At 46.0% G+C, this 19,711-nt stretch overlaps 1 protein-coding gene across 7 annotated transcripts in view; it reads left to right on the top strand.

Annotated features, from left to right (window-relative positions):
* dapk1 (death-associated protein kinase 1) overlaps positions 1-19,711 on the top strand; it is a 252,251-nt gene that overhangs the window by 190,101 nt on the left and 42,439 nt on the right. For all 7 annotated transcript variants that reach the window (XM_085985055.1, XM_085985078.1, XM_085985086.1 and 4 more), the window contains exons 18-19: positions 2,587-2,685; positions 17,497-17,574. In XM_085985055.1, the coding sequence (XP_085841181.1) occupies positions 2,587-2,685; positions 17,497-17,574 (177 nt within the window). The remainder of the gene's footprint in view (positions 1-2,586; positions 2,686-17,496; positions 17,575-19,711) is intronic.

The following is a 19,711-nucleotide window of genomic DNA, read 5'->3' as shown; positions in this document are numbered from 1 at the left end:
CTCCTTTGTTATCCATGCAGTGCCCTGTCTAGCACAGATTACTGGATAGTGATCAGTGCAGGAACTTGGGTGGATAGTGAGTGCATCAGTTGTGTCTTCACACAGCATAAAAGGATAAAACCTAGGACCTTCATGGTCTGTATGTCATTATAACACCAGACACTATAGTGAAGTGGTAAGACAACCTTCAAGATCTCACCTACTAAGACATTAGGGGAACGTTCCCATTTTTTCCTGGTCTTAACTCTACATGTGCTCAATGGTATTGTGTTAAGTCAAAATGTTTTATCTATTTAAAAAATTGTTCTTGAATATTTACATGCTTTTGGGAGTGGTGCTAGGAAGGCCGAGACAGTGGCAGATTGAAGTGATCTCCAGACCCGACTGTCTAACCCCATCACCCAGTGCTTTCAGACCTGAGCTGCTGATCTCAGACTGCAGTGTAAACTACTTGAACCTTCTGGGGACGAAGCACTTGAAATAATTTTGACGGTTAAATAAAATCAGGTATTTTGTGTGGCACGCATAGTGACCAAGGGAATTCCCAGCATTCAGATCAGAGTTTGAAACGGTCTGTGTGAAATGAGGCCTCCAAACACAAAGCAAACTTGGGTGCGATATATTCCGTGTTCCACCAATGGATTATGAACGTACCCTAAAACCTGGTGCATGAGTTGAAGATTTGTGCACAGTTTTTTGGTCTGCAATCCTGAGTTTAGGCACGAGTGTAGGGTGTTTTTTTCTCCCCCCCCGCCCCCCCACCAGCAGTTGTAAAAGTCAGGTGTAACACCAGACCTGAATTTACAGTGTGTCCTAATGCCCGACTATACAAAGCATTGACTGGTTTCCCTGCAGTAAACAGCAGCTAATGTGCAGTTTGATGGAGTTATTTTGTACCAGAAACATTAGGATGTTGATATTACTATCGTTTCAGTTCTTAGTGATTTAGAGTTTAGTTTTTATTCTGAAGAGTAATAGAACCATAGAAGTTTACAACACAGGAGGTGGTAATTCAGCCCATTGTGTTTGTGCCGGCTCTTTGCGAGAGTAATCCAAAACTAACCCCACTGCCCTGCTCTCGCTCTATAACCTTTGCTTCAAATATTTATCCAATTTTCACTTAAAAGATGCAGTGGTCTCTTACTCAGTCATTCCCTATGGCAAACCATTCCACCCTCTGCATAAAAAAAAATATGCTAACCCCTCGGTCTGCTCTCTTAGACGATCTTAAATTGATGACCCCTGATCACTGACTCCCCAGCCAAAGGAAAGTCTTTCCTGAGTCAATACATTGAAACCCTTCATAATTTAAAAAACATTTATTAAATCTCATTTGCTGCAGTGGAAATAGTCTTAGTGTCAAGTTATAGTTTCCCAACACTGGCATTATCTTGGTGAAGCTGTACCTGTGTGCTCTGTATGGGTTTAATATGCTTTCCATAATGGAGTTCCCAGAACGCCACACAGTACTTTAACTGTTGCTTAACCAATAATTTGTACAAATTTATTATTACTACTTTACTCCTGTACTCAATATCCCTATTTATGAAACCCAAAATGTTGTTGGGCTTTTTTATGGCTTTATCTACCTAGACTCTCACACTTTGAGGTTGAATCAGTAACAGTTGAACATAATTTTTTTTCTCTCTTTTTCCCTTACTCTTTTTCTTGTAAAGTGACTGAGTGCCATTCCACAAATGCCAGTGTCCTTCCACTAACTGAACGTTGCCGATCATGTGTGAGCCTGGACAGTGAGTGTTGGTGGACTGTCGGGCCACGGGGGCCATCATAACCAACCCTCTACACATATATTTCATGGTTTTAAGGATAGCGTCAGGAGAGGAATCCCTGACAGATTTTCTCCCCCCAACTTCCTAGCCCAAGAACACAGACAATATGAAGCTGAGCCCGTCCTGGTCTTTTTTTAATTCATTAATGGGATGTGGGTGTCGCTGGCAAGGCCAGCATTTATTGCCCATCCCTAGTTGCCCTTGAGAAGATGGTGGTGAGCTGTCTTCTTGAACTGCTGCAGTCCGTGTGGTGAAGGTACTCCCACAGCGCTGTTAGGGAGGGAGTTCCAGGATTTTGACTGACGATGAAGAATCGGCGATATATTTCCAAGTCAGGATGGTGTGTGTCTTGGAGGGGGTGGTGTTCCCATGCGCCTGCTGCCCTTGTCCTTCTAGGTAGAAGAGGCCGCGGGTTTGGGAAGTGCTGCCAAAGAAGCCTTGTTGAGTTGCTGCGGTGCATCTTGTAGATGGTATACACTGCAGCCACGGTACGCCGGTGGTGGAGGGAGTGAATCTTTAAGGTGGTGGATGGGGTGCCAATCAAGCGGGCTGTTTTATCTTGGATGGTATCGAGCTTCTTGAGAGTTGTTGGAGCTACACTCATCCAGGCAAGTGGAGAGTATTCTATCACACTCCTGACTTGTGCCTTGTAGATGGTGGAAAGGCTTTGATTAGGAGGTGGAGGGCAGGCTATTTAAGCATTTCCCTTTTCTAGAAAAAGTATATTGGGTTGTAGTAGAAGTTTCATTCTTTGAATAAGCATTAGTTCATTAAATATGTTTTCTTCTCAATACAGTATGGAAGAACACCTTTACACCTAGCTGCTAACACCGGGAGTCTTGATGTCGTCCGCCATCTCTGCCTTGCTGGTGCCAATGTGGAAGCTGTTAGTTCAGTAAGTTGATTGGATTGATCCTTTTTCTCTAAGCTCTGATTGACTCTAGTTTAGTGCATGCCGTTCATTTTCTCAACTACGTCAACTAAAAATCAACAGAATTAGCTGAATACTAATGAGTTAGGAATGATGCTTGACTGTGGTGGCTTGCTTTATTAATTTTCTGAGCATGACTCCAAACATTGACAGGGGACACTAAGGTGGTAATGTGTCTTGATTTTAATATTGTACCAATAGAATAGACTGATTTAAACTTTCTGTGACTTTGGTCATGTGATGTACTCTGTGAAACAATATATGCAAGTTATCCAAACTTGTACATTTCCCCTATCTTTCTGATGGTACAACCAATTCAGGTAAATGGATGTAAATTGTAATCATCCTGATTTTCCCCCCAATTTTTCTTCCCTTTTCTCTACTGAAGGCAGCAAATCATGTGAGGCCTGGGTCCATCAGCAGCAACTCTCTGATATTGGCCTTATGGACATTGATTGTGTATGGTAGTAGGCCAACTATACAGTCATCCAAGCTCATCCTAAACTTCTCTTCACAGAGGTCACTAGGTAGTGAATGGGAACTTGGCTTATTTTTTTGCTCTTCAGTCCAGTTAAGGGTGATATAAACTGTAGTGCTCCCCTGACAGATCAGATAATTAAGCGCAGACCAGGGATCAACCTGCTGGTCGTTGAGCTACGTTTACCCACTGAACTATTGAACGAACATAAGAATTAGGAGCAGGAGTAGACCATACGGTCCCTCGAGCCTGCTCCACCATTCAATAAGATCATGGCTGATCTTTGACCTCAACTCCACTTTCCTGCCCTATCCCCATATCCCTTGATTTGATTAACTTAATAGTAGAAATTTCCTTATTTATTTTCTTATTTATTTTTAATTGAGGGATTTATTGTCATCTACAGAGTTTGGATATCTGGTTGAGTTGAGGTATACTGTGTGGTCACACAGCACTTGCGTAGATTGCATTTTATATTTCCAAATGAGGCATGGTGCTTGCAACAAATCTTCCTGATTCTTGCTAGTTAACTGAATAATATTGGAATTATAAATCTTTTGACATGTTTAAATGGTGATTGCTTTAGTGAGCTTCTGTCATGTTCCTTTAATCTATAGTTCCAAAATACTTTACACGTATTCCTCCATTAATACAAACTGCTTGATTCCTTGCTGTATTGCATATTTGTTTAGGTGTCTCTAGTTATATGCTGAGACTTGGGACACTTGATTTAATTTATTTTAGTAACTTGCATGGCACAGCACAGCAATTTTTTATCAAAATGCACAATATGTTGGAAATACACTGCTAGATCAGTCAGCAAAGAGAAATGGGGTTATTGACATTTCTGGTGTGTAACCCATCATCAGAACTGAAATTACCATCTCCTTCACCTTCATCCCTTTTGTCTTTTAATCTCTCCCTGCCTTCCATCCTATCACAGACCTTCCCTTTTGTTCTTTTCCCCCCCTCTCCCTGCCCCTGCACTTGCTTAAAATCTGTTACATCTCTAACTTTTTCCAGTTCTGGCAAAGGGTCATTGACCTGAAACGTTGGCTCTTTTTCTCTCCCTACAGATGCTGCCTGACCTGCTGAGTATTTCCAGCATGTTCTGTTTTTATTAGAGAGTGTGTAAATAGGTTAAATAACCTGAAAACTACTTAGAAAACTGCTGTTGCAGGATATAAAAGATCATCAGTGAGGTTATGGCGAGACATGAAAAGGACAAAAGAATGCAAATATTAGAGGGTGAAATGGCATGGGAGAGGCCTAGGCAAACATAAAGGTGAGAAAAAGGAATAAAAAGCAAGCTGCAAATTCAGTGGATTAGAAATTAAAACAGAAAATGCTAGCAAAACAGTCCTGAGAAAAGAGTACACGGAGAAACCAGTCAGCGCTGTGTTCTGTAACTGAATTTAAGCAGTGCAGACCAGGAAGGTCGCAGGCTCAATCCCCACTGTGGTGTGTGTGTGTGTGTGTGAGAGATGAGGACCGGTTGACTGTGATGCACACCTGCAGGTGAATAGCCTGTTGACACTCGCTGTCAAGGCTAGGTACATGGATAATGGAGTGTGGTACCAGAAAGCATAGGGAGGGGAGAAGAGAAAACTGGTGATGGCGGAAACCAATGCCCTGCAGGTTGCTGTGCCAACAGATCAAGTATTAGGCTATTGGAAATATGTCTTGTCCACTGGTACCCAAGTTCAATTTCTCCAAGTCCTTCTGTATTCTCAGCAGTTAACTTGTGATTCAAGCGACCTCTGTCCCTGTTACCCACTTGCATCCAGCTGCAATTTGTTATCATTTACTGTACGAAAAACAAGTGCATAGCAAATGTGTATACAGATATCAAGTTTCCAATATCATCTACAGCAAGAAAGGTACTGAAAAGGCCCAGGTAAATGCTCCAGGGTAGGGAAGGCTAGGTAGGTAAGTCTGTGATCATCTAGACATACAACTCTTGGCTGCTGGTTCAAAGGACTTGACTGCTTTGTTGACCAGGGAATGATGTCAAGTACAAGAAGGGGGGAAGTTCTGTATGTTTATTAAATGCTATTTTGTAATTATCCATTAATAACTGACACAAAATCATTTCAAAGCATGTTCTGTGATGGAGATTGAATCTGTCTTAAAACTTTCACTAATGAAGTTTTGCTGGTAGTGCTATGCTGTTAGCAGGAGCTGAGGAATTGGACCCAAGTCTTTTATTGATCAGTGCTGCAATAAATGTTAATATGTTCTGAACAGGTTAATAACCACAGTGGTAATAATCTGCATTGTATATTTTAAAGACATTTGTTTACAAAAATCAATGGAAATAAAAGGGTAATTTAATGAGCCTGTGTCAAGAAAGTAATCAGCTTTCACTTCTGAAACTCCATTTAAAAAAAAAAAAAAATTTGTTAACACTTGTTCCCCATTTATTGAAGTAGCTTTTGCCCCACAACCACCACCATAGAGGTTTATGTTCAGCAAAAGTCATCTTCATATAGGGCAACTTTCTGAGTTTGCACCATGATTGGCACTTGCCATACATATTGGTTAAATTGCAGGCATGTGAAGGAATAAGCCATATTCAGAAAAATACACCATTCTATGAAAGAATTCTGACCTTATTAAAACATGACATACTGGGTTTGGCAATCTGGAAGCCTCAACAATCTAAAGCTGTAAACAGCATACAGGCTATTGAGATAAGATAAGTTGTTGACTCTGAATCAATAACCTTATTGAAACAGGAGGTTGGAGGCTCCTGAAGTCTGCAGCTTTGGAAAGAACACAATGGTACACCCTGTTAAGGTGTTTTAAATTACACTTTGGAAAGAAACACACAAAATTAAGAAATGAAACACAGGAGACACAATTCTGTGTTGCAACCAGCTGAGGTGACTTAAGAATTGCATAGATCACCCTGGTTGAGGTGTTTTAATTTACACGTCGTAAAAATGACATCAAATAGATGTACCCGCTGTTGCACCGTTTTTTATGATAAGCTTCGAACACCTAGGGTAGAGACATAATTCTTAATGCTATCAGCTGAACTAACTGTAAGAATAGCAGGGGTCAGCAGAAAAATGACTAGAGATAATTAGCTTACATCAGCAGAGAACTTCAAAGGAAATACCACAGAGAGGATATAAATATTGAACTTTCAAATGGGATGATAGACTCGCTGTAAAGGGGCAATGTGAACAAACATGAATGTTTTCCGATGCTGTGGCAACATAAGATGTAACTTGTCATGCCAATAAAGCGAATTGAATTGAATTGATTCTCTGCTTCAAAGGCAGGCTCTAAGTCTATACCTCTTTGTACCTCGGGTATCAAAAGTATTTGATTTTGGTGGATATCTTATCTTGGAATAAGACTAAGAACTGTAAAACTAGCGAAGTTAAGATTTGAGAATAAGGATCTCTGATAATAGAATTGTAAGCTTTTTGTATTTGGAACTGTTAATGTTGCAATTGAATCACCAACTGTAAACTGCACTTTGGTTCTTTAATAAATCTATATATTTTTAGAATTGTCTCACAATACTTCTGTATCAAACTTGCAAACCCAATCTCTGTACGATCCTTGGTGAGGAGTTGCAGAATTCTGGGGGAGTTATCCGGACCCTCATAATATCCGGAACGTTACAGTCTAGCTAAACTTATTAAAAGTGCTATCTGGAGGATGGTAACATCTTCAGGTTCCTTTCCTTTAGGGAGAGATGGTCCAGACCTTTAGACCCAATTAAGCGTCCTTAGGATTCGGCTACCTCAAACTAGTTGAAAGTGAACGTCTGGGGAATACGCCTGATCTGGGGTAGCCCTAAAGGGGCTAGGACTAGTAATAATCCTTTCAGGCATGGCACCTTGAGTTCAGTTTACATTATTTATAATGAATGGAAAATCGTGACAGGCCACCCACGAATTAATGATATGTGCGGCCAGCAGGCAAGGCTCCACATTGGTGGCACGAGTTCTGAAAATTGTCCTCTGTGTATACGCCATTTGAAACCTGCCCTTTGTTTAAATTTGCAAAAGTTGGTAGTTCGTTCATATTTAATTTAAGAAGCAAATATTAACCCCTCCTATAAATATTGAAGTGTGGTGCAGCTGAAATCTTAATTGCACACAGCACAAGCAGAGCATGATCCTCATTAGATCCTGTTCCGATTTAAATCACGTGATACAAGTTATGTGTATTTTGGCTGAAAACCTGTGACTGATCAGCAAGAATAATAAAATCAAAGTGCACATATATGTGAGCAAGGATGAGGGCGGAAAGTTTGTAAAGCATTCTGCATTTCTTACTTCCAAAAAGAATAATTTTGTCGATCAATGCAACTGCAAAGGTGCAAATGTGAACTTATGACACATATGCTCATGGACCCTTTTTTAAGTAAAGCAATTGCTGATCTCAGCAGAGCTTTGAAATGGAGCTAATTAAATTTCAGTAGTGAAATGCACAAATTGGTACATGTGTCCCTAAGGTGGTGGTATGGGAATTTAATTTGTTAAACCTGTTACAGGTCGTAGTGTTCTAACAAAACCAATTCCTGTGATTTATAATTTAGAGTAGTGATTGCTGATGTGATTCCGATTGAAGTGTCAAGAGGTTCCAGGAGCCACCAGAGTGATGTAATTCTAAATACAAAAGCTGAGGCAAAGCAGAGGACAGTTTTGTAATTTTGCAATATTACACTGGGGTTGCTCCCTGATTCAGGAAATGTTTGAAACACTAAAACAACTGGAGAGGTCCCCAGTGGATAAAGACACTACTTGGTGTAGAACTACCCCATAAATCAGAAGGTCCCAGGTTCAAATCCTGGTGTGTATTAAGTTTAACTGTGACAACAACTGCTATTAACTGAGGAAGCAGACAAATCAGCTGAGGTTTCTGCTAACCCAGTCAGCCTTGTTGGAAAGTGCATTTGTGTGAACGCTGTATGTACATCGGGTCACTTTTGACTCGGGTGCTTCCAATAGTTGAATAGCCTGGTACTCTGTCCAGGCTGAAAGATGGGCATTTAGGCGAGGTAATGAAAGAAAGAAAGAAAGACTTGCATTTATATAGCGCCTTTCATGAGCACCGGACATCTCAAAGTGCTTAACAGCCAATTAAGTACTTTTTTTGAAGTGGAGTCGCTGTTGTAATGTGAGAAACGCGGCAGCCAATTTGCGCACAACAAGCTCCCACAAACAGCAATGTGAAAATGACCAGATAACCTGTTTTTGTTATGTTGGTTGAGGAAGAAATATTGACCAGGACACCAGGGATAACTCCCCTACTCTTCTTCGAAATAGTGCCATAGGATCTTTTACGTCCACATGAGAGAGCAGATGGGGCCTCGGTTTAACATCTCATCCGAAAGACGACACCTCCGACAGTGCAGCACTCCCTCAGCGCTGGAGTGTCAGCCTAGCTTTATGTGCTCAAGTCCCAGGAGTGGGACTTGAACCCACAACCTTCTGAAGGGCTGTTTGCCCCTATGGAATTGTATCCCAACAGGATATGGACAGACTGGTGAAATGAGTAGACACATGACAGATGAAATTTAATGCAGAAAAGTGTGAAGTGATGCACTTTGGAAGGAAGAATGAGGAGAGGCAATATATCGGTGCTAGGACCCCAGCTATTCACTGTATATTAATGATTTAGACGAGGGAACTAGATGTAATCTCTCTTCTCTTAGGCAGTGATGCGCTATCAATTCTAATAAAAGGCTGAGCAGAGTTCAGAACGACAGGCTTTTATTAACTACTGAATTGCACTTCAGACAGATCAGGACTATGCCTCTAGTGGACGACAGAATGCCAGGAGCTGCCATGCGGCCGCTCTTATACTCGGTAGCCCAGGGGCGGAGTCAGCTGAGGCATAGTCAGGCACAACAGTGAAACAAGAGTGAACGACAACAACAACAACAACAGTGAACTACAGTGGTTTACCACATTCACCCCTCGTTTAAAATTAAGTCCGGCGGGGTGAAGTGTATCAAAAGTTCGAGTAGGCGAGTCTGTCGGGCGGCCTCGTTTGCCGTCGAGATCTTCGTGGCGACGGTTGCGATGGTACAGCTTCCCACGACGCGTCTTGAGCGGGGTCCAGCACCGGCGTATCGTCCCCTTTGGTGTTGGGTGGGCGAGTGGGCTCCGGCTGGTCCTGGGGGCGCGGCATGCCGTCTACTGGGGTGGAATGGACAGGGGTGAGAATTGGGTCTACTGAATTTTGGGCCGTGTCGGAGGGGGTCGTGGTGGGGGGCAATGGTGGCGGGTCAGTGGACCCCGAGGGTGCCAGGTCTCTAATGGAGACTGTATCCTCCCGCCCGTCCGGGTATGCCACGTAGGCGTACTGGGGGTTGGCATGGAGGAGGTGAACCTTCTCTACCAGGGGAGCCGTTTTGTGGGACCTTACATGCTTCCTCAGCAGGACGGGCCCTGGGGACGTCAGCCAGTGTGGTAGTGAGTTACCAGATGTGGACCTCCGGGGAAAAACAAACATTCGCTCATGGGGGGGTTGCGTTGGTGGCTGTACACAGCAGTGACCGGATGGAGTGGAGCGCATCGGGTAGGACATCCTGCCAACGGGAGGTCGGAAGGCCCCTAGATTTTAAGGCTAGGAGGGCCGCCTTCCAGACCGTCGCGTTCTCTCTTTCAACCTGTCCGTTCCCCCGGGGGTTGTAGCTGGTGGTCCGGCTTGAGGCAATACCTCTCATGAGCAGGTACTGACGGAGTTCGTCGCTCATGAAGGACGAGCCCCGGTCGCTATGAATATAGCTGGGAAAACTGAACAGAGCAAAGAGGTTGTGCAGGCATTTAATGACCGTAGCGGTGGTCATGTCCGGGCAGGGGATGGCAAAAGGGAAACGGGAGTACTCATCAACTATGTTGAGGAAGTACACATTGCGGTCAGAGGAGGGGAGGGGCCCTTTAAAGTCGATACTCAGGCGCTCAAAAGGGCGGGTGGCCTTGATCAGGTTTGCTCTGTCAGGCCTATAGAAGCGCGGCTTGCACTCTGCACAGACTGGGCAGCTCCTGGTCATGGTCCTGACCTCCTCGATGGAGTAAGGCAGGTTGCGGCCCTTAATGAAATGGAAGAACCTGGTGACCCCCGGGTGGCAGAGGTCGTTGTGGAGGCCCCGTAGTCTATCGATCTGCGCGGTGGCCCATGTGCCTCGCGATAGAGCGTCTGAGGGTTCGTTGAGTTTCCCTGGCTGGTACAAGATGTCGTAATTGTAGGTGGAAAGTTCGATTCTCCACCTCAAAATCTTGTCATTTTTGATTTTACCCCTCTGCTTGTTGTTGAACATGAAAGCAACTGAACGCTGGTCAGTAAGCAGGGTAAATCGTTTTCCAGCCAGGTAGTGCCGCCAGTGGCGCACCGCCTCCACAATGGCCTGGGCCTCTTTTTCCACAGAGGAGTGTCTGAGTTCGGAGCCCTGGAGGGTTCGTGAAAAGAAGGCCACGGGTCTTCCCGCCTGGTTAAGGGTAGCGGCCAGGGCAAAGTCGGATGCATCGCTCTCCACCTGGAAGGGGATGGACTCGTCTACCGAGTGCATGGTGGCCTTGGCAATGTCATCTTTTATACGGTGAAAGGCTAAGCGGGCCTCCGCCGTCAGGGGGAAGGAAGTGGACTTGATAAGTGGACGGGCTTTGTCCGCATAATGAGGGACCCACTGGGCGTAATAGGAAAAGAAGCCCAGGCACCTTTTGAGGGCCTTGAGACAGTGGGGCAGGGGAAGTTCCATCAACGGGCACATCCGGTCAGGGTCAGGACTGATGACTCCGTGTTTCACCACGCAACCAAGGATAGCGAGGCGGGCTGTGCGGAATATGCACTTTTCCTTGTTGTACGTGAGGTTTAGGAGTTGGGCCGTGCGGAGGAACTTATCAAGATTGGCGTCATGGTCCTGCAGGTCATGGCCGCAGATGGTCACGTTGTCCAGGTAGGGAAACGTGGCCTGTAACGCATTCTCGTCGACCATCCGGTCCATCTCCCTCTGGAAGACGGAGACACCGTTGGTGACGCCAAAAGGAACCCTGAGGAAGTGAAAAAGGCGGCCGTTTGCCTCGAAAGCTGTGTACTGGCGGTCCTCAGGGCGGATAGGGATTTGGTGGTATGCTGCCTTGAGGTCAATGGTCGAGAAAACGCGGTATTGCGCTATCTTATTAACCATGTCGGCTATGCGGGGGAGGGGGTATGCGTCCAACTGGGTGTACTTGTTGATAGTCTGGCTGTAGTCGATGACTAGGCGCTGCTTGTTGCCAGTCTTAACGACTACCACCTGGGCTCGCCAGGGGCTGGTACTATCCTCAATAATCCCCTCTTTCAGGAGCCGCGTCACCTCAGATCTTATGAAGGATCTGTCCCCGGTGCTGTATCGCCTGCTCTTTGTGGCGATAGGCTTGCAGTCGCGGGTGAGGTTGGCGAACGGGGGGGGGTGTGATTTTGAGGGTGGAGAGACTACAGGTGGGGCGCGGCGGGCAATTTAAAAACTGCTGGTTGCAGACAGTGAGTGGGGGAAGAGGTCCACCGTATGTCAAGGTGACACTCTTAAAGTGACAATGAAAGTCCAACCCCAGTAGAACGGCAGCGCAGAGATGTGGCAGGACGAATAGCTTTACATTTTTATATACGGAGCCCTTCACCGAGAGGGTCACTACGCAGTAGCCGCCGACGTCTGCTGAGTGGGATTTCGAGGCCATGGCGATCTGATGGCGCATTGGCCGGACCGAGAGGGAATAGCGCCGTACTGTATCAGGGTGTATGAAGCTCTCCGTGCTCCCGGAATCAAAAAGGCAAGTTGTGGCGCGGCCATTTACCTGGATGTCCATCGTGGACCTGGCTAGCTGATGGGGTCTGGATTGATCCAGCGTGATGGAGGCCGCTGTGGAGTCGGTAGCGTCGCTGTAGAACCCCGGTGAGGCGGCGGTGGGTGAGTCGGGGGCCCGTTGGCAGAATGGCGGACAAGATGGCGGCGTCGGAGAGGAAGGACAAAATGGCGGCGCCCATGACGATCCCGATCCCCACGAGGCTGGAGGGAGGCAAGATGGCCGCTCCCACGAATCGCACGCGGCGCTGCTGGAGGTAGGGGTCTTCTGACTTCTGCAGACGCCAGCGTAGTGTCCCTTCTTACCGCAGGCAGAGCAGACCGCGTTTTTCGCAGGGCAGCGCGCCCTGGGGTGTTTGGTTTGGCCACAGAAATAACATTTCTGGCTCGGGCGGGACATCGCTGCAGCAGTTGAGGCCGGGGCCCGTGGCGGCGCCGCGTCCCAAGGTGGCAGCGGCTGCGGCATCCATGAGGCGGCCGTGCGGTCCGGGGAGTAGGCCTCCATGTTCCGGTGGGCTACGTCCAACGAGAGGGTGAGTGAAATCGCCTTCTTCAGGTCGAGCTCGCTACTTTCCAGCAGTCGCTGCCATGTGTGAGTGGACCTGAGGCCCGCCACGAGGGCGTCCCGGATGAGCTCCTCCGTATGTTCCGTGGCTGTTACTTGCTTGCATTCGCAGGCTCGGCCGAGTTCCTTCAGCGCCCGTATGTATGCTTCTGTGGGTTCCCCGGGCTGTTGTTTGCGAGACCCCAGGAGATGTCTTGCGTAAACATAGTTGACCGGGCGTGCGTATTGCTCCTTCAAGATGTCGATAGCCCCCTGGTAGCTCGTAGCGTCCCGGATAAGGGCAAAAGCTCGGTGGTTTACTTTAGAGTTCAGCACCCTGAGCTTGTCGGCATCGGCGGCGATGGTCTCGCCGGATGCAGTCAGAAAGGACTCAAAACAGTGCAGCCAATGCGAGAACTTAGCAGTCGAGTCCGGTTCTTGCGGGTCGAGTTCCAGGCACTTGATCTTAAGAATCTGCAGCATCGTTTTTTTTTTCAGTAGTTAATAAAATTGATGCGCTATCAATTCTAATAAAAGGCTGAGCAGAGTTCAGAACGACAGGCTTTTATTAACTACTGAATTGCACTTCAGACAGATCAGGACTATGCCTCTAGTGGACGACCGAATGCCAGGAGCTGCCATGCGGCCGCTCTTATACTCGGTAGCCCAGGGGCGGAGTCAGCTGAGGCATAGTCAGGCACAACAGTGAAACAAGAGTGAACGACAACAACAACAGTGAACACAGTGAACTACAGTGGTTTACCACAGGCAGTCCCTCGGAACCGAGGATGACTTGCTTCCACATTAAAAATGAGTTCGCAGGTGACTGATTAGTCCAATGCGGGACCTACAGTCTCTGTCACAGGTGAGGCAGAGGGTGGTTGAAGGGGCAGGTGGGTGGGGTGCTTGGGTTGACGTGTGCTCCTTGTGCTGCCTGCGCTTGGCTTCCGCTTGCTCCCAGCGAAGAGACTCGAGGTGTTCGGCGCCTTCCCGGATGCTTCTCCTCCACTTTGTGCGGTCTTGGGCCAGGGATTCCCAGGTGTCGGTGGGGATGTTACACTTTTTCAAGGAGGCTTTGAGGGTGTCCTTGAAGCGTTTCCTCTGCCCACCTGGAGCTCTCTTGCCGTGCCGGAGCTCCGAGTAGAGCGCTTGTTTTGGGATTCTCGTATCGGGCATGCAGACAATGTGACCTGTCCATCGGAGCTGATCGTGCGTGGTCAAAGCTTCGATGCTGGGGATGTTGGCCTGAGTGAGAACACTGACGTTGGTGTGCCTATCCTGCCAATGGATTTGCAGGATCTTGCGGAGGCAGCGTTGGTGGTACCTCTCCAGTGCTTTGAGGTGTCTGCTGTACATGGTCCATGTCTCTGAGGCATACAGCAGGGCGGATATCACTGCTGCCCTGTAGACCATGAGCTTAGTGCTGGGTTTGAGGTCCTGGTCTTCAAACACTCTCTTCCTCAGGCGACCGAAGGCTGCACTGGCGCACTGAAGGAGGTATTGGACTTCGTTGTTGACGGTAGGCTCCCGAGGTATGGAAAGTGGTCCACGTTGTCCAAGGCCTTGTCGTGGATTTTGATAATCGGGGGGCAGTACTGTGTGGTGGGGGTAGGTTGGTAGAGGACCTTTGTCTTATGGATGTTTAATGTAAGGCCCATGCTCTCGTGCGTTTCGGTGATGGTGTTGACGATGGTTTGGAGTTCGACCTCCGAGTGAGCGCAGACGCAAGCGTCATCTGCATACTGTAATTCGACGACAGAGGATGGGACGACCTTGGATCTGGACTGGAGCCGACGGAGGTTGAACAGTTTCCCGTTTGTTCTGTAAATTAGCTCCACTCCAGTGGGGTGCTTACTGAGGGTGAGATGGAGCATTGCAGCAAAGAAGATCGAGAAGAGCGTTGGTGTGATGACACCGCCTTGCTTGACCCCGGTTCATACGTGAATTGGGTCTGTGGTGAAACCGTTGGTCAGGATCACAGCGTGCATGTCGTCGTGAAGCAAGTGGAGGATAGTGACAAACTTTTGAAGGCAGCCGAATTTGAGGAGGACACTCCATAATCCCTCACAGTTGACAGTGTCGAAGGTTTTTGTGAGATCAAAGAAGGCCATGTACAGTGGTTGGTGCTGTTCCCTGCATTTCTCTTGTAATTGACGTGCAGTGAAGATTATGGGTGAAGATTATGTCCATTGTGCCCCTTAGTGGGCGGAATCCTCATTGCGACTCTGGGAGGAGCTCTTCGGCCACTGGGAAAAGGCGATTGAGGAGGATTCTTGCGATGACTTTCCCTGTGGCAGACAGCAGGGAAACTCCTCTAATTACCGCAATTGGACTTGTCACCTTTCTTGAAGATGGTCACAATTACGACGTCTCTGAGATCCCCTGGCATGCTCCCCTCCTTCCAGATAAGAGAAATGAGTTCATGAATTCGCGCCAGTAGTGCTTCTCCGCCATGCTTTAGTGCCTCGGCGGGGATTCCATCTGCTCCTGAGGCCTTGTTGTTCTTCAGTTGTCAGATGGCCTTTTCAACCTCATGCCGGGCTGGGGTTGTGCTGAGATGGTGGCGGGTAGCATGTTGTGGGATGGTGTTGAGGACACTCGTGTCGAAGACAGAGTCGTGGTTAAGGAGATCTTCGACGTGCTCCTTCCAGCGCGCACTGACTGCCTCTCTGTCCTTGATGAGTACCTCTCCATTCTTGGCCCGCAGTGGGGTAGGGCCTTGGGTGCTTGGGCCGTAGATGGTCTTGATTGCGCTAAAAATCCACGCACGTCGTGGTTGTCGGCTAGTTACTGGATCTCCTGCACTTTATCCACCCACCATCTGTTCTTTAGGTCGGGAGTTGTTTCTTCGACCTTGGCCTTCAGGCGTCTGTAGAGCTGCTTTCTTGCTCTCGAGTTCTGTTGCTGTTTCCAGATCAGGAATACCTTGCGTTTGTGGTTTATTAGCTCCTGGATCTCCTGGTCGTTCTCGTCGAACCAGTCTTGGTGTTTCCTGGTCGAGTGACCGAGCGTCTCTTCACAAGTGCTGATTATGGATGCCTTGAGTGCAGACCAGACGCTGTGGACAGTCTGTGTCTCTGAATCACTGGGAGTCGTCAGGTTTGTGAGGCGCAGGCTGAATAGGGCTTTCTTAGCAAGGTCTTTGAGTGCTCCAGTGTTAATTTTCCTGTGGCATTGTTTCTGTTGCCGCCGCTGTTTTGGGGCTACCTTGATGTAGATGTAATATCTCCAAGTTTGCAGACGACACAAAGCTAGGTGGGCGTGTGTGCTGTGAGGAGGATGCTGAGAAACTGCAGTATGATTTGGACAGGTTGGGTGATTGGGCAGATGCATGGCAGATGCAGTATAATGTGGATAAATGTGAGGTTATCCACTTTGGTGGCAAAAACAGGAAGGCAGATTATTATCTGAATGGCAATAGATTGGGAGAAGGGGAAGTGCAACGAGACCTGGGTGTCCTTGTGCACCAGTCGCTGAAGGTAAGCATGCAAGTGCAGCAGGCGGTTAAGAAGGCAAATGGTATGTTGGCCTTCATAGCAAGAGGATTCGAGTACAGGAGCAATGATGTCTTGCTGCAGTTGTGCAGGGCCTTGGTGAGACCACACCTTGAGTATTGTGTGCAGTTTTGGTCACCTTATCTGAGGAAGGATGTTCTTGCCATGGAGAGAGTGCAGCGAAGATTCACCAGACTGATACCTGGGATGGCAGGAATGACGTATGAGGAGAGATTGGGTCGATTGGGCTTATATTTGCTGGAGTTTAGAAGAATGAGAGGGGATCTCATTGAAACTTATAAAATTCTAACAGGACTAGACACAGGAAGGATGTTCCCGATGGTGGGGAAGTCTAGAACCAGGGGTCACAGTCTAAAGATAAGGGGTAAGCCATTTAGGACAGAGATGAGGAGGAATTTCTTCACCCAGAGATTGGTGAACCTGTGGAATTCTCTACCACAAAAGGCAGTTGAGGCCAATTCATTAAATATATTCAAGAAGGAGTTCGATATATTTCTTGAGGCTAATGGGATATTGGGAGAAAGCCGGGACAGGGTACTGAATTTGGATGACCAGCCATGATCTCATTAAATGGTGGAGCAGGTTCGAGGGGCCGAATGGCCTACTGCTGCTCCTATCTTCTATGGTTCTATGTTAAACTAAATGGTACAATTAAAGCAGGTGCAGGAACAGAGACCTGGGGTTTGCAGGGTTATGGAGAAAGAGCAGGGGAGTGGGAATAATTGGACAGCTCTTTCAAAGAGCCAGCACAGCCACAATATGTTCCTACATTTCAACAGTGACTACACTTCAAAAGTACTTCATTGGCTGTAAAGCGCTTTGGGACGTCCGGTGCTTGTGAAAGTCGCAATATAAATGCAAGTCTGTCTTTCTTTCAATAGGCCTTATGGCCTCCTTGTGTGCTGTATGATTCTATGATTCAGGGGAGGAACAGTCTTTTTTTAAAGGTTGGGCATAGCACATATGTTTATTAGAACTATACCAAATAAACTGAAAGTGACGTACAAAACTGAAAAACCCTTTATCTGAAGTCACTAGTGTTCAGGATAAAAGCGCTAATATTCTTGCCAATTAGTAATGTGAGCATGGGGAGATGTTTTGTGAAGCTTTTTTCTTCCTCTTTGTTCTCAGCAGGCATTTAGTTATATTATGCATTCATCCAGAAATGTTGTATTTAAATGCGGTTATAGCAGGAACTAATTATTATGCAATCAGTGCAGTGAATCTGGTTCATTTCAAAATCTTCCTGAGTGAATTGCTAAGTAGCTCTTGGCTGAGCGTCTGGCTACACAGTTGCCACCTTTCATATTCTAGCCCAAGAGTGTGAAAATAAAATACACAGATTGCCAAGTGTGACTTTTCACAGGTTAAATATGAAATTAAGCGGAAATCAAACTAATTGGATTGATTGCTGGTTGTTTAACAGGATGGAAGAACTGCAGAAGATCTTGCTCGAGCAGAACAGCATGAACAAGTTGCTAACTTACTTGCCAGGCTTAAAAAGGTAACACGTGTACAAATGTGGGCTCTTAACAGTGAGCATATGTTAACACACCTTTCCAGCAACACTTTTGGCAGCTTGTACTTTTTCCTCCCACAGTGGTATCTCCATGTTCCCGTGAAATGGTCAGGCAGTTAAGCTAGAAATTGAAGGACTGTACAATGTTAGAAAAAAATTTAATTTGTCAGAAATAAAGGTACCTGATGCAGTTTAAACATTGTGTCCTTGTGACTGTTTATGGGGGAAGAGAATATAACTACTATATAATAACACTATACCAGTAAATAGATTTTCATACATGGTGATCAACAGCAGCAGTAAAGTCCTCAGCCGATCAGGTACTGGATTTGTGCTGCCAGAGGCAGAATGCACCAACGAATCAAAGGAACAGGAGTAGGCCATTCAGCCTCTCGAGCCTGCTCCGTCATTCAGTTAGATCATGGCTGATCTGTGCCTCAACTCCATTCACCCACAGTAGCTCCATATCCCTTGATACTTTTACCTAACAAAAATCTAGCTATCACAGTCTTGAAAGCTCCAAAATACAGTAGGTGGTTTTGACCCTCATTACTGGCAGTGCTGCTTCCAGCACAAATGTGAAACAGCTTACCATTGTAGGCAAACACAGCAGCAATGCAGTCCAACCAACTGAAGTAACCACACATTGTCCCATAACAGGCCAAAATAAGTTTGCTTTCATTTAGCCAGTGCACACAGCCCTGGAAATAGTTATTTGTGACTTTAAATCTGTGTGCCAATACAGTATATTTTAAAATTGATCTGATTAAACTGTCAAAACTAACCAACAGTATAAATAGAATTAAAAACAGAAAATGCTGGAAATACTCAGCCGGTCAGGCAGCATCTGTGGAGAGAGAAACAGAGTTAACGTTTCAGGTCGATGACCTTTCGTCAGAATATATATAGAATGATTTCTACAGCAATGACATTGCAGAATCATTTTTAGAAGTGGTTTTGCAATATAAATGTAGCATTAGTGTGCTTCATCTCATCAATCACTACTCAGTGTGCTGTGGACTTCATTGGTCGCCTTTAGCTACCCACTTTACCTGTACATTAAACAGATCATCTTATTAACTGATAATGAGAACTCTGCTGGCCACATTGCCGCCCAGAAATCTCTGGGGTTTTTTGGATTGCATTGCTGCTTGCTTGGAGAGTCTTCCCAGTTCTGTAAAGCTGTTCAGTAATTTATCTTGTCTAAAATACAATTACGATGCATATGTTACTAAATACATATTGTGTGTCTGTCTGCCATTCCATGATCACCAACCACTGCCAGCCAAAAGAAGTTAGGAAGCTACAAAATAAGACTAGTAGGATGGGATCGCCAGGGAAATTTCCATTTTTATTTTATTGGGGATTTAACCCTACAGGTCTGACTAAGCTTGTATCACCATTGCCAAGGTGGGCAGGAGGTACCATGTGGATGGAGCATTCCACCTCATTTTGTTACTACCCCTAGTGGGGATGATGCCACGGCCTGGCATATTTCAGATTACAAACTCTGGCGCGTTTCTCCACTGTAACTCCCAGGAAGCTGGCCATTGGTGTCCTGATGCTTGGAGGTGGATTTCACAGCACTGGGAACCTAGGGGTTGTTGAAATAGTTCTGTAATATATGGTATATAATAATCAGCATCATAACCACACAGGCCTACTGAGCGATGAGTCACATAGATACAACATGAAGATTTCAGCCACTCCAGTCCCATAATTTCTATTTTTTTTTACAGGCTTCCTTGTCACAAAATGTTAACGGGAAAATTTAAAAAAAGCTATCCATTAATAATCTATCTCGGGTGATTTGAAAATTGGGAAACAATAGAGGGTATAATATAATTACATTATATAATGAACAGAAAAACTTTTCAATTGCAAAACTCAGAGAAACTTCCAATAATTGGAAGGCTTTTCTTGTTTGCATTTAGTAGGCCAGTGTGGTTGCAATGCTAGAGATCCTCTTTATATTACAGAAGCACTTCAGGAAGATGCTTTTCTTTATGTCCTCAGCTGACAGTGCAGTTGAATTCATCCCTTTTATGTTGCAGAATAGATTCCACAACACTAAAAGAAAGAACTTGCGTCTTTCATATCCACATGGTGACTCAAAGCGCTT

The sequence above is a fragment of the Somniosus microcephalus genome, chromosome 1 (genome assembly GCF_052327205.1).
Source record: "Somniosus microcephalus isolate GS21.2 chromosome 1, FLI_Smic_1.0, whole genome shotgun sequence".
Lineage (NCBI taxonomy): Eukaryota > Metazoa > Chordata > Chondrichthyes > Squaliformes > Somniosidae > Somniosus > Somniosus microcephalus.
This window is presented reverse-complemented; position numbering and strand designations above follow the sequence as displayed.